The sequence below is a fragment of the Corella eumyota genome, chromosome 1 (genome assembly GCF_963082875.1).
Source record: "Corella eumyota chromosome 1, kaCorEumy4.1, whole genome shotgun sequence".
NCBI classification, from domain to species: domain Eukaryota; kingdom Metazoa; phylum Chordata; class Ascidiacea; order Phlebobranchia; family Corellidae; genus Corella; species Corella eumyota.
The window spans coordinates 22633948-22648846 of NC_137490.1; the positions used below are offsets into that span (position 1 = coordinate 22633948).

At 30.7% G+C, this 14899-nt stretch overlaps 1 protein-coding gene across 2 annotated transcripts in view; it reads left to right on the forward strand.

The window, feature by feature from the left end:
• The first annotated feature begins 1158 nt into the window (after positions 1 to 1158).
• LOC145763687 (multiple PDZ domain protein-like) overlaps positions 1159 to 14899 on the forward strand; it is a 29324-nt gene continuing 15583 nt past the window's right edge. For both annotated transcript variants that reach the window (XR_014288445.1, XM_082575192.1), the window contains exons 1-30: positions 1159 to 1369; positions 2159 to 2273; positions 2734 to 2879; positions 3128 to 3263; positions 3777 to 3895; positions 4017 to 4110; positions 4617 to 4776; positions 4982 to 5079; positions 5502 to 5612; positions 6050 to 6159; positions 6680 to 6796; positions 7156 to 7222; positions 7351 to 7430; positions 7747 to 7841; positions 8447 to 8694; positions 9246 to 9346; positions 9826 to 9970; positions 10322 to 10410; positions 10746 to 10907; positions 11462 to 11555; positions 11632 to 11717; positions 12168 to 12252; positions 12326 to 12377; positions 12702 to 12814; positions 13187 to 13348; positions 13431 to 13629; positions 13780 to 13925; positions 14265 to 14331; positions 14491 to 14587; positions 14713 to 14793. Coding sequence is in view for 1 of the 2 variants with exons in the window: in XM_082575192.1 (XP_082431318.1) it covers positions 1187 to 1369; positions 2159 to 2273; positions 2734 to 2879; positions 3128 to 3263; positions 3777 to 3895; positions 4017 to 4110; positions 4617 to 4776; positions 4982 to 5079; positions 5502 to 5612; positions 6050 to 6159; positions 6680 to 6796; positions 7156 to 7222; positions 7351 to 7430; positions 7747 to 7841; positions 8447 to 8694; positions 9246 to 9346; positions 9826 to 9970; positions 10322 to 10410; positions 10746 to 10907; positions 11462 to 11555; positions 11632 to 11717; positions 12168 to 12252; positions 12326 to 12377; positions 12702 to 12814; positions 13187 to 13348; positions 13431 to 13629; positions 13780 to 13925; positions 14265 to 14331; positions 14491 to 14587; positions 14713 to 14793 (3558 nt within the window). In the remaining variant the exon portion in view is untranslated. The remainder of the gene's footprint in view (positions 1370 to 2158; positions 2274 to 2733; positions 2880 to 3127; positions 3264 to 3776; positions 3896 to 4016; positions 4111 to 4616; positions 4777 to 4981; positions 5080 to 5501; positions 5613 to 6049; positions 6160 to 6679; positions 6797 to 7155; positions 7223 to 7350; positions 7431 to 7746; positions 7842 to 8446; positions 8695 to 9245; positions 9347 to 9825; positions 9971 to 10321; positions 10411 to 10745; positions 10908 to 11461; positions 11556 to 11631; positions 11718 to 12167; positions 12253 to 12325; positions 12378 to 12701; positions 12815 to 13186; positions 13349 to 13430; positions 13630 to 13779; positions 13926 to 14264; positions 14332 to 14490; positions 14588 to 14712; positions 14794 to 14899) is intronic.

Below are 14899 nucleotides of genomic sequence, written 5' to 3' on the forward strand. Positions count from 1 at the left end.
GAAGACAAATAAAAATTAACAAATTGGAAACAAAGATGATTAAAAAAATCATGCTTAACCGCACACGACTATCAACAAATAAGTAGTTAGTATACTACTTCTTTAAACTTGAAATTCTTTAAATTTTTACCACGCCTTTTAAGAGTTTAATAACTAGTAAACAAATGACATATTTGTTATTGCTAACAGATGAACATGTATATGTAATGTTATAAAGTGAAAATGAAATAAGTTTTTTTATTATTTTGTTAAACGTTAAACAACCAACAACTGGCCAGACCGAAAGTCGGACAGGGTGGTCAGGTCACTCACAGGCAGACAGGTGAGGTGGACAGTTTGACAGTCAGACAGTCAGACAGTCTGATAAGTGTAAGTGATAGTGTAGTTTTCAGAACACTTGGACACTTGGCTTCAATAGACAGGCAGACAGGGTGGTCTGATGGTGTAGTGGTCAGAACACAACAGTCGCACAGTTCGAGGTCATGTGTTGGATCTGTACTGCTCTTCCTCTTAACAATAACAGCTTGATCATGCTGAAGCCCTTTTTTTTCAGAAAAGGGTTAGGGCTGGGCTTGCTGGCTGGGGAACTCATAATTTATACTGCCTATTTACTTACATTTTTCAGGCATCAGGCGTGCAAAACGATAATTTTAGGCGTGCTTATTTTTTTAAACAAAAAAAAACGTGTGTGCACGCTACCCTAATTTCCAGACTGGCGAGGAACTTATAGCACAAAACAAAATAGAGGTTGTTACGAAAAATATAAAAAAAAAAATTTTAGTAATTAGACTTTGCTTCAACTTTTTTTTGTTGTTGTATTTTCCTACTTTATAGATTTTTCTATGGTCATATTTAGTTGCAAAATGTTTTGCTTCTAAATGTAGAATGCAGAAAGTTGCAGGGTGCGAAAATAGCGAGACCGTAAATAACAAAAAATTGCAGAATGGAAGAAGGGCAAAATTTTTATGTTATACTCATTCCTTGCACTTAAAATTATTTCCACATTACACTTTTTGCTTAGTCAATGTCACAATTTTATGATTTGTTGTTAAAGTTTCGCACTATCTTTAATTTTGTACTTCAGTAATTGTCTGTTTAGGTGTACATAAAAGACAGTCTTCCCACATCATTAATAAATATGCTTATTTCACAGATTTATAATAGTTATTAAATAAACTTGGACAAAATGCCTTTTAACGAGGATTTATCAAAAGCAGCAACAATCTTGCAGAGGATGCAGGAAAACTTAGGTTCCAAAGGAGATCATAGTCATGATGGAGAACTACAAGCTATGATGTCATTGATGGAAAGTCCCGTCTTTAGACAAATGGTTCAGTTGCAAGTTTCTATAAAACAACTTAAGGAAGAGGTAACGCTAAATATTGCTTTTTATAAATAGTTAAAATTTAGTTTTATTTTGACTGGGGTAATAGCATGAGGTCAATAACACCTTAAACTTGTACAACTTGAGACAGGGTTGGGGTCATATCATGAGGTCAATAATATTTTAAAATTGTACAACTTGAGACAGGGTTGGTGTAATATCATGATGTCAATAATATCTTAAAATTTGTACAACTTGAAACTGGGTTGAGGTAGTATTATGGAGTAATAATATCTTAAAATTTGTACAACTTGAGACTGGGTTGAGGTAGTATTATGGGGTAATAATATCTTAAAATTTGAACAATTTAAGTCTGGGGTGGGGTTATATCATGAGGTCTATAATATTTAAAAAAAAAAAAAACTTGCAACTGGGTCGGGATATCTTAAAGTCATATATTAGCGATAGTTTTATACTCAAAAATTAATAAAGTTGGTGTCACTATTATTTAATTAATATAAGAAAAGAAAAGCCCTGTTTGTGATGACGTAGAAAGTACTATCTTGTAAACTTTCACTACACTACTTGGTACTTTCTACATCACACAAAAAATATGGTAACCTGGTTTTTGGTGTTCATTATTTTCCAGTTTTTAAAAAAATTAAATTGTAAGTACCACAGACAATTTTTAGAGGTTCTAAAGCCATTTCATGATTCAGTGTCAACCCTACTAACGAGCTATATACATCACTTACAAAATTGCAAAACTCTGTAACATAACACTTTAAACTTGTTCAACTTGGTCTGGGTTTAATAGTTATTTAATTATTTTAGGTGAAAAAAGATGATTTTGATTTGTCAAAAGTTGAGTTTTCTCCAACTTCTGGAGCGTTAGTTGTGGATGGAGAGGAAGTGGAAGCGGACGAAGATATTTTTAATCAAGTCCCAGGTTTGTTGTTAATGTTAAAAGTTAGAACTAATTAAAGTATAAATACTTATATAATTATAATATATATTCAAATTCTGAATTTAATGTTTTTTGAGGGTTTTTTATGTATATATATACTTTGTTTTTAAGTACTTTCAATCTCTTTTGTTACTGTTCTAACTTTTTATATGACTAGTACAGTTGTTAGTTAAACATCTCAACCCTGACTAGTTATTATGATCGACAAATATATAATTATTATTTTTTAATCTCGATAACAAATAGATATTACTTGTGTAAGATATTACTTGATAACAAATAAATATTACTTGTGTAAATCTTATTCAAATTCTGTTATTATCATATATCTAATAATAGTTATGGTAATCCAGATAACTAATATATGTTGTCTTGTTACTGATCTTACATTACGTTACTTTTTCGGTTTTTAATTTTTTAAACTTAAGATTTGTTCTCACAGACAACTTGGATGGATTTATTGAAACTTCAGCTCAAGGAAGAGAAACTGAAATGATTGAAATCTTCAAATCTCAAAACGAAGGATTGGGGTTTAGTGTAGTGGGGTTAAAAAGCGAACATAGGGGTGATTTGGGGATTTTTGTGCAGGTTGGAGTTGTTTAAATTTGGAAAATTTAAAATTGTTGTAAAATATTGATTTAGGCATAAAAGAAAAGTGTTTTTTAGATTTAGTTATCATAAACCGATTAACTTTGTAACTGTTTTTTTTCCAATTAAATTCCTAATTTTAAACATTTTTTATTCTAATACTGAAGCTTATTACTTTATATAATTTTCACGATTTTCACTTAATATTATTTATTCCATACACTTAATACCTCTATTGTAAAACCTAGGACATTAAACCTGGTGGAGTAGCAGATAGGGATGGAAGGTTGAAGGAGAGTGATCAGATTCTGGTAATAAACGACCAAGCTTTAGTACCCACTATTTCTCATCAACAAGCTATCGGGATATTACAGAGTGTAACAGGTTCGGTTATAGATATTTTTTATTTGATGATTAATTCAAGCCATTGATACAAAAAACTGCTTCAAAATATTTTAAAATTAGGCTAATTTATGTTTAAATATTTTTGGTTTAATTTTTTTTAACAACTTATAGAAGTTGATATAGCAAAGTATATTTGTGTACCGATTAAGGCCTGTTCACAGACTTCATTTTTATCTCTTTTTGGTTGTTTACCAATACACTGTTCATCATTATAATGTTTTAACAAATATTTACATAAGACCAATTAATGCAACAATACAGAAGTATTTTAATACATATATATCATCTACTAAGCTTCATTGAATAACGAATAACTGACTTTTTTATAACAATAATAGTAGTATGAAATGTATTTAATGTTATCTGTTTATATATCATAACACTAATGATACAAATAGCTTGAACATGTTACAACAGCACACCTTTTTCTTAATATAGTGAATACAGAACTAAAAATATGTCCTCGACCTTACAATTGATTTTCATTTCCAGGTTTGGTCAAATTGGTTGTGGCAAGAGGGGGAATTCCCGCAACAACTACTAATCAGGATGGGTCAGAAATATCGAGATCTTCATCGGTTGTTAGTTCACTCTCAAGGTCATCCGGCATTGTAAGTTTTATAAGATTTCTATCCCATTTATTTTAAGGTGTACAAAATTAAATTTTTAATTTTTAATTTTGCATCTTTTTTTTTTTTTTTTAATTAAAAAAAATTTTATAAAATTTTGCAGCCTGCTGACACCCAGTGGACAGATATTGAGACAATTGAGTTAATTAACGATGGACGAGGTTTGGGATTTGGAATTGTTGGGGGAAGAGCGACAGGTAATATACCAGCAGTGGGGATTAAACTTATGGAGTTGGTTTAATAGTTAATCACTTTAACCACTAAGCCACGATTCCAGTTTAAATTATGTTGCAAAAACTAGGGTTTATTCTTGTTTGTGTCTGCATTAGTAATTAAGACTTATTTGACTTACAAAAATTGTTATTTATTTTAAAAGTACAAGTTTTATATTCACAAATATTAAATATTTTCGTAAAAATGTTAAAATAATATTAAAATTAAAAAATTAAATTCTAAGTCATAAACAAAATTAAGTTTTTTTTTTATAGTTTTTTTTAATGTGAAAGGTTGACTTCACGACTTAAACATAGGGTAATATTAGTTACCCCGACCCAGACCCGAGTTGCTATTAGCAGTTTGGGATATTATAAATCATAATTGCCCGATAATTATGCTGCTGATTAAGTGCTGGCTCAGCAGAAGTTTATACCTTTTATAGCGCTTTACTCGAAGGTATTGTTAACAAATTATTTTCTAAATACAGGTGGTGTGGTGGTGAAGACCATAGTTGATGATGGTGTTGCGGACAGGGATGGTAGATTAATGAGTGGTGATCATATTCTGAGGATTGGTGACACTGATGTCACTAATATTGGGTCCGAACAAGCTGCTCAAGTGCTGAGACAATGTGGAACTGTTGTAAGGTAAACACTTTTAACTTTTCTTTTGTCAGAAAATCCAGCCACATTTTTAGCGAAAAATTGTTTTTTCAACAGTATTTTATAACCTGCTTTAAATCATTTTTTATAACCTTTTTTAAATCATTAGGATTTTCTGGATATTTTTGTAACAAAAAACAAAAAATTTGTGGCTTTTGAAAAATAGTTCAAAAAAGTATTTTTTTCTCAGATTGGTGGTGGCAAGAGGAGGAGCAGAAGAACCTTATGAGGAGGAAGATCGATCTTCCACATCATCAAGGTCACAGAGTTCGCACAGTTCTAGTGAAGGTAAATGTAAATGTTAATATTCTTAATGTTAGAAGGCTTCTTATACAAAACTTAAAGTATATACTTTTAGTTCTCAACCCAGTTTTTAGTTGTCTTTAATGGTTTTTTATATTATTGGTTCTTTTCATTAAACTTGGTCTTTTTCCATGTGTTTTAATGCTGGTACTATATCTATCAAGTCTAAAACTATGACATAGTGGTAGTGGGAATCAATCTTAGGACTTGAAATTTAAGAATACTAAATCTTTAAGCACTAGCTATATGGTTATTTACTAATAAACTACTAAGACTGGCTCAGATTTAATAAAAAGGATTTTTGTTTGCTAATTTTTTTTTGGTGGTCAATAAATTAAATTTCCATAAAACTTACAATTTTATGTTTGGGCAAACAATTTACAAAATTTTATTTGTTTTGTTAAAAGGTGAACCCCAAGTTGACCAGGGACTTCCCCCAAATGCAGACCATTTATTCGATGTGGAGTTGGTTAAGGATGCAAAGGGGCTCGGGATCACAATAGCTGGATTCCTACCAGGTATTAACTTTTTAACATAATTTTCTAGGTTCTATTTTTGTAAGTGTTAAAAAATTGGATGGCAAAGTCTAAGGTTTGATTTGCATTACTGGTATTTTGTAGGATCCTTGTATAAGACCTAAAGACCTGATTTTAATTTCCCTTCTATGCCATATTATTGCTTTCTTAAATGAGATTTACGATATTGTTTGATTCTCACTGCTGACATGTAGTAGCATCCTAAAATAACTTTTGGGGATGTAAGTTCAATCCTTATTGCCAGCATGGTATAGCATTCTAAAGTAAGATCTAAGATCCAAAGTTTGAATCCCATCGCTGGCATGTTGTAGCATCCTTAAGTAAGACCTGAAATCCTGGGTTTAATTCCCGCTGTTGACATGCCATAACAATCTTTAAAATAACTTCAGAATATTTCAACTAACCCTTTAATTAAACAGAAGGAGAAGAAGATGATGAAATGTCGGGAGGAATTTATGTGAAAGGGGTCACTTATGGATCAGCTGCTGCTATTGATGGAAGAATTAAACCAGGAGACCAAATTATTGCTGTAAGTTTCAACTTCTATCTTGTATAGTAACAAACAGTAAATTAGAAGGTTTTATCTATTAGTGGTTTAACTTATTGAGACTTGGTGTCTTGGGTTTGATTCCCACTGCTTGCACATCCACATTTTATTCAGTAAAACGCTACTTTTACAAATTTTTGCAGTGTTTTAAGTCAATTAGCAAATTAGTAATTTGATAATGTAATAAGGTCAACAATTTATTCAACCTACTTAACTTAATACTTGGTTACTGTAAAGCAAGGAATAATACCTATCTAGGTTTTATTTAAAGCTGGTTATAACTTATTAAAATTTGTGTGTCTTAAGTTTGATTCCCACTGCCTACAGATCTAATTTTAATTAATTAAACAATTATTTCTAACAATCAGATGTATAAAATTTGGTAATACAAACAACAGTTTGCCAAATTTGCTTAACTTGATACTGGGTCACTGTTAAAAAAATAATGTCTGTGTTTGGCTTTTCAAATTGAGGATAAATTAATAATTTAAATTGTTTTTAGGTGGATGGTAAGAGGTTGGATAGTGCTGATGTATCAAGTGAGCAAGCAGTTGAGATATTAAAGTCAACTGGTGTTGTTGTTAGACTTACTATTGCTAGGTTGGACAAAGAGGAAAAGGTATGTAAAGTAGTTTCCATATAAAGTAAATTGAAGCAAAAATAACAAACCATGTAATGACCGAATAACATAATGACTTTTATTGTGTCACAATTCTTACTTGTATTATTTTGTTAATTATTAAACCATCGTTTTTAAAACCCATTTCAGAATTGGTTTGTTAAACTTTATAGTTAAGAGTTGAAATGATTTGTTTTATAAATTAAACTATTAAAATTTTATAAAAGGTAAAAATTATGCAATATTCCATCTTATTGCAAGTTTGAAAATTGATTTAACACTTTATTTAAGGGTGTTATTATTCCATATAAGTTGGTGGAATTTAATCAAAATTTTTTCTTATATTTTTAAAATCTCAGATAGAAGAGGAAATACCACGAAGTGCTTTTGTTGCCACACAACCAAAAGAACCTGGAATTGAATTTGGTAATTTTTTTTTAATTAATTTTATGTTTATCCTCAATACGAAAATGTTTAGAAATTTAGGATTGGTATATTTGTTGAAAAAACTTTTAATTAAAAAAAAACTTTTAGAAAGACTTTAATTTTTGTAGCTGGTGAGTTAAGTCCTGAGGAAGAAATAAACTGTATTAAAAGATGGGAAGTTATAATGGGGCCACATTTTCAAATTATTGTAAGTTTTAACACCTTTTTTACTTTTGCAATGGTTTTAACTAATAAATCAATGGTTTTGCTTGTCTTAAAAATGTTTTTTAATTAAATTATCAAATGTTATGTTGGTTGTTAAAATTATTCAGTATTACACTCTACGGTTGACATTTTAGTTGTTGTAATATAGTCGCAACTTTTAACCTAATATTTGCCTGCCACAACACAAACAAGAGTTTTTTTTGCTTGTCTTTAAATTAAACAAACATATTAACTATAAAGCTCCATTGTATAAAGATAATCTTAAATTTCAAGTCTTAATTTCTTATATTATATTACAGGTAGCTCAGTTAAAGAAATACAGTTACACGAGTGGATTGGGAATCAGTTTGGAAGGAACTATCGACAACTATAATGCCCCTCATCATTATATTAGGTCAGCTGGGTTGAATTTAAATCGAACTGTTTTTTTAGCATGTCAATTTTACTAAATAAACAATAGGTTTTAAATTGACTCATGGATATAAGAGTTACTTTAAATGTATTGTCTGTAAAGTTGACAATCTTATAGCCATCATTCAAAATACTTTATTTAATCTTAATGTGGCAGGGCTGACTTTAAAACCTTAACGTACTAAAACATTTGTTACTCTACCCCAGACTGTAGCAGTTTGGGATATTATATAGACTATAATTGCCTGGTAATTATCCTGCTGATCAAGTGTTGGCTCAGCAGGATTTCATACCGTTTATAGCGCCTTACTTCAGGGTGCTATAGCATGAGAGCAGTGGGTATCGAACAAAAGACTTTATATAGTGTAGCCAGGTGTTGTAATCTCTACACCTGCCGCTAAGTCTTAGATTTCATTAATTAAATGTGAAACTAATACTAGGGCAAATTCTAACGTTAAATACAATATTAAAGTCAAACTATTTAAAGGAAATCCAATATAAAAAATTTTAAGTTTCTTACTAGAATAAATAGATAAAATGTAAATAAAAATAGAAATAATATTTAAATAAATGTCAAAATAATTCTAGATCGATTTTACCGGATGGACCAGTTGGTCGAACTAAAAACTTAAAAGCTGGAGACGAACTCTTGGAGGTGAACGGACACAAACTTCATGGATTAAATCATGTGGAGGTTGTTGTGATCCTGAAAGATCTTCCTCTTTATGTCCGGATGATCTGTGCTCGTCCTAGGGAGGAGTGGATGCGAGGGATTGCGAGGGATTCAGTTGTGTTTGAGGAGAAAGATGGGGACTTTTTGGAACTGAAAATGCAAGGTAAAGTTTAAAGTTTTAACTTGCACACGTGTGTTTTTATTAGTGATGTGCCGATTGAAATGGTGATCGTAAATCAAGGTCCAAAATCGACAGATTGGTAATTACGTAACATTCAATTTTGCGTCACAAATAACATGATGTTCTAGGTTTGATTTTCAATACACTTTACATGCCTTAACCACATAGATTTTTATAACTTTTCAAGAATATTGTAACGTCCTAATTCAAATAGTGATACTTTTCAAAGTTAAATGACGTAAATATTTTGATGATTTAAATAATGATTTAAGCTTAAAATACATGTGGATTATGTGGGATTCGATGTAGGCAATTTTATGTAAAGCATTAAGTTGAATTTTTGCTTAAATTTTAATGGAATTTAAAATAATTTTATTTTTTATTCTACTTTTAATGCAACTTTAAATTTTGGTGACATTTTTTGATGAGAAGTTTTTTCTCTTAAAATATCGTCGGAATTTTTTATTAAATATTTATTTTTCATAAATGTTTTTTTTCTTCTACTTTTTTTCAATTTAACCTTTAATATTTAGATCAACAACAACATGAAGAGGAAGAGTCGGATGTTGAAAGAAGTTCAACTTCTTCTTCTCATGCTTCAACTTCACTGGACTCCATGACCCAAATAAGAAAGGTTTCAGATTTAATATTCTTACCTATTATTAAGTAAACACGAAATATACTTTAATTGTTTTGTGTTTAACTCCTACTGCTGACATGTTGTAGCATTCTGCTCTTTAAAATACATACAAGTTTATAGTTAGGCAATATGGTTAACAACATAATAGTAATTCTGTTAAGCTGACCCAGAAGTGGGTTAAGATAATAGAATATATTATTAGACTGTGTAGGTATTTTATGTCTATATCAAATATAAACATTCTAAAAAATTCTTGTGTTCTTCTGTTAATAATATTAGTCGATAGACCGCCCTATTGTTGACATTTTTATTGTCAAAATATGGTTGCAACTGTTAACCTTTATTTGTCTGTCATAACTTACCTGGCACCACAAATGGCAGTTTTATATATTTTGAGGGCATATTAAAAAGATGGTGTATATTTGTATATTTCATCTGCTAAGTTTTAAAATATATAAATTGTTTTATTATAGCAAATGCCGGAGATGCCTCCTAAACAAGAGTTTGGAGTGGAGGAATATAATTCCCAGGGAGCAAGTGATGTTGCGTACAGAGGAACTTTGAGCAGCAGCGAGGTTGAACCAGAGTTGGAAGCTGCGTTACCACGACAACAAGAAGGTGAAAAAATAATTTAATTTAATTTAGAATCTGTTTAAATACTGAACCGACATGTTTTTAAAAACCAAATTTTCTAAAACGACATTTAACTAAAAATTAATACAGAAACTTTTTTGAAAATAAAAAAAAAGGCAAGGGCTAGGGTAGAAAGGGTTAAAAAACTTATTGTTAATAAAAAGACGTTATTGGGCATCTGATTTTTAAAGACATAACAATTTTTCCATTAAAATAAGTTCATTTTTATCTCATTATTTATTTCAGACTTATATATTTTTTACTAATTGTTGCAAGATTTTTTTCCACTAATTACAAATGATTTTTTATTTTATTAAATTATTTTTTAACGCTAAGAGGAGGAAAGTGCATGGGAGAATGAAACAACGATCATTAAACTAGAGAAAGGAGAAACTGGGTTGGGTTTCAGTATTCTAGATTTTCAGGTGACTTGCTTTTACAATTGCAAATATTATTTAGTTCAGTGACGATGTTAATCCTGTGGAAAAAATAGTTTAAACTTCAATTAATGTTCTATTCATGTAGTCCTTTTTTAATCCTATAAAGTTTTCCTTTTTTTAATTATATTTTAAATCTTATTTTTTGCCATGCGTTTTTAACTATTACCTTATCTTAATGACAATGTCATAATATAAAATTTTCATTATAACTAACCATTCTTAAATTTTAAAAAGGACTAAGAAGATTTTATTTTAACAAAATGCCAAGTTTTTGTTTTTTTGTCTTTTTAAATTTTTTTCATAAATTTTCAAATTTTCAGGACCCCATTCACCCAGATCACACTGCTGTGTTAGTTCGCTCTTTAGTGAAGAATGGAGTTGCAGAGCAGGATGGAAGGTTGGAGCCGGGGGATCGATTGATGTTTGTGAACGAGATGAACCTGGAGTTTGCTGACCTCGATCAAGCTGTTGCTGTTCTCAAAGTGGGGCTGTACTTTGTGTATTGTAAAGTTTTTTTGTTCTGGTTTACTTGTAATGGCATTGGATAACCAGTCAATAGAATTGGTGTTCGAACCGCGCCAATGCTACATTATTCACCCTTAAGCCCAGTGTTTAGAAATAGCTTAAATACATATAAACTTTTTTTAACCAGTGGCAAATAAAATGGGATTTTTGTAAAGTTTTGTAATATAAAATTAGTTAATTTCTTTTTAAATTGAGTTGTCGTTGTCATTTTTTCACAAATTTTTGACTTCCATTTAGTTTTTATTATTTTGTCTTGTCTTAGTAGCATTTTTTAACTTGTTGTGTGGTTTTGTGCTGGGCATAAGGAAGTTACCATTGACTGATAAAGCATGTTACTGTATAGGAGTAAGTGGGAAAATAACTCACAAACTCATGTCCTACTTAGAAAATCCAAGACCTATATGCATTAAGAAAAACAAAAGTTCTAATTTTTTTATAATTATGCAACTTAAACATAGCTCTAAGAAACCAATTTTAAATTTTAATCTAACATAAAATTCTTCCATTTCAGTCTGTTCCACGTGGAGTTGTAACGATCGGGGTTGCCAAACCTAAACCCATGTTTAGAGTTCCACCCACACTGGATCAGGATGAGCAAAGTTCAGGTAAACTTAAATATAAAATAGGGTTAAAATAAGAAAATAAAACTGTTGAAGTTAAAAATTTAAATTTTTTTATTAGAAGAAGAAGAAGAAGAGTTGGAGGAGGAAAATATTGAGGAAGTAAAACCAGTGGAAAGAAGATCTTCTACATCAAGTTCTTCCCAGGTAACCAAATATTTTAACTTTACTGAAAGTTAAGGTTATTGTCCAGCTATTGGGTTTAATTTTCTGCTTAAGCTGTGTAGGTATCTGTTAACCAGCAGCAAGTAAACTTCGACAATTTATTTAGTCAGCAATGTAGTGTGGTGGTTTAAGCACTTTGCCTTAATATGCAATGTTTTGGTTACTACTTTTTATGCTGCAGTGCCTTTGAGTAAGCTTTATGGACATTAAAAACTTGTGCTAAGCCAAAATCAATCAGCAGGCTAATTATTGGGCTATCACAAATAATAAGATCTTGAACTACCAAAGTCAACTCGAGACTGGGCATGCCTTTCTACATTGAGGATAATTAAATACATAAAAGAATTTATTTTGTGTAAAAAAATTGTGTTTTAAATTGTAATAAAAATAATTTAGGTTTAAATAAATTAAAAACTTTTTAATTCTTTTCAGGATGACTACCAACAAGAAATAATTGAAGCTTTTCAGGCCCGGGAATCCCCTAAGCCAGAACCTGAACCTGAAGTTCAAATACCAGGTTTGTTTTTTTTAAGGTTTTGGGTTCGAATCCTAAAAATTATAATTTACTAAATTAAATTTAATTTTTTTAGTTCAAAGAGCTCCTAGATTTTCTTCATCTGATTCTGAAATATCAACAAACAGGTAAATAATATTTAATTTTAATTAATATTTTTGTTTGGATTTATAAATAAAATAGTACATCATTTTTATATATAATTAATTGTTGTGATTTTGAAAATAATGTATCTTAACGAATTGTATATATATTTATGTGCCCAATTTATAAGCCTACAAATTAAGTAAAACTCTTGTTTGTGAGGCATGAATAAGTTATTGCGAGCAAATATTAGTTCAGAGTGGCGACCATGTTATGACAATTAAAATTCTAACTGTAGAGCAAGCTATCATTAGTGCTTGTTATTCTATGGCATTCTTTTGGAATTTATTAAACTTTTCTTGTTCTAGTCAACCTCACATGGAAGTAAAGCAGATTAGAATGTCTGGGATGACCGCCATCGCGATAACTTCAGGAAACATTAAAAGAAAACCTCCTCCGCCACCTCCTATCTCTGAAGATGGTGGGTTGCATTACATGATTTATCTTTAGTTTTTAAAAATAAATAAATAAAAAAGACGGTTTGATGTAAAAAACATAATACCAAAGGTTAACTAAATGTAAAAGAGTTGACTTCACAATTTTAACATGTCATGATTGTTTGTAGATCTTATTAAAAGTAATAACCTGGTTATGTAACCTTATTTTTTACATGTTAATTTTCAAGTACTGTTGCCAATTTCTAATTATTTTACAATGTAGAAGCAGTGGGGTTTGAACCCAAGAGCTTAGCGGTTACACAAAGTGGCATAACAACTACATTGTGCAGAACCTATTAAAGTTGAAAATAACACTAGGAAACTTTTAACAACCTATTTATTTTTTTTATTTAAAGAATTCCAACCACAGCCCCACCATGCCCCGGTGATACCCCCTAAACCTGTGGGTTACTCAGCCCCATCATGGCAGAGTGCGGAGCCACTTAAACCCCGCCCTAAGCCCCCAGTTGATGGGTTTGAAAGGATTGTACAAATGAGTAAGGGGAATTCCCATCTGGGTAAGTTTTATTTTTTTAAGGAATTTTTTTTTAATTTTTAGTTAGTTTTTTGTTTGTTTTAAAAACTAATTAATTTTTTTAGGCATCACTGTCTCACCAGACAAAGAAGGTGACGGATTAATTGTTCGTTCGATCATCAATGGTGGCGCTGTTCACCAGTCGGGGGAGCCACAGATTGGTGACATGATTCGGCATGTTAACAGTGACTCAGCAGTTGGTTTGGGAGCCGCTCAAGCGCGAGCTCTCATCCGTAATCATTCCATGCATAGCGAGGAAGTGAAGTAAGTTGAAAAAAACTTTGTAAATTTATTTTTTTGAGAATTTTTATTAAAATTGGTTTTAAAAAATGTTTTCTATATTTTACAATTTTTTTTTAATTAAAAGAAATATTTTTAAGTTGCTATTCTTTTTTTTATTAATTTTCTTCTTAGAATTGCTTATATACCGAAGCGTTACATCGAGGCCTTTAAAAGGGGGTTACCCTTTCCTGATAGTGATCAGCAAGAGCCTCTTACCCCTAAAACTCCCAAGAAGCCCCAGAATTTTGCTGCCCTGAAGTCTATGTTTGAACACAGTGGTTTGTATTTTAATAATTTAATTATTTGTCAATAGTCTTAAGAAGTATCCTAGGTCCTGAGTTTGATTCCTAGTGTTTCTATATTATTCTAGTGAAGGTTTATGTTAAGTCATTTTTTACTTTTTTTATTTTTATAGGGCCCTAAATAAATTAACAGATAATATATTGGTAATTGTTCAAAGACAATGTTACTCTGAAGGATTTAGCTTGAATAAATAAACAAGAAATAGGGGTTTAATAGTGTTGGTGTGTTTAGTGCTAAGTTGTCCAGGGGTTCGGCCTACTGTTAAATCGTACAATTGCAATATAACTAAGTAGAAATAATTGTTTATTTTGTAGAAGATGAAAGTCAACCAAAAAGAACTCAATCACCTCTAGATTCTAATATGTGGGGTCCTGTGCAAAGGTAAAATTTATTGTTGTTAGTGGACTGTTATAAGGATAAACTTTTAAACTTATTTGAGCTTATTTGGGGTCAATTATCATCCTAAATTGAGTTTTAGCCTTAAATGGGGACAAATTTTTTTACCCCAATGTTTTTCACGGAAATTTTAAATTTTTTTAGTGTTGAAGTGAGAAGAGGGGGTGACAGGTCCCTGGGGATCAGCATTGTTGGGGGCAGAAATGAGGGAGTTCCCCTTGATAGTGGAGATCCTATACAGGTAAGTTTATCCTCAATGTGGAAAAAATAAGAAAAAAATAATTACTAAAAGTTAAATATTGTTATCATATTATGTTTTTAAATAAATTAAATGAGTTAAAAAATTTAAATAATTTTAACATGCAGGGAATATTCATTAAACAAGTTGTTGAAGGAAGTCCTGTTGGATTGGTTGGCTCGATGAAGCAAGGAGACAGAATATTGCAGGTAAGTTGGAGTGTTTGCCTTTATTTGTACATTATTGACTTTATTGTTTGGTTTTTTCAATGTTAAAATGTGGATGTTAGTGTTTAGTATAATTACTTTTATTACA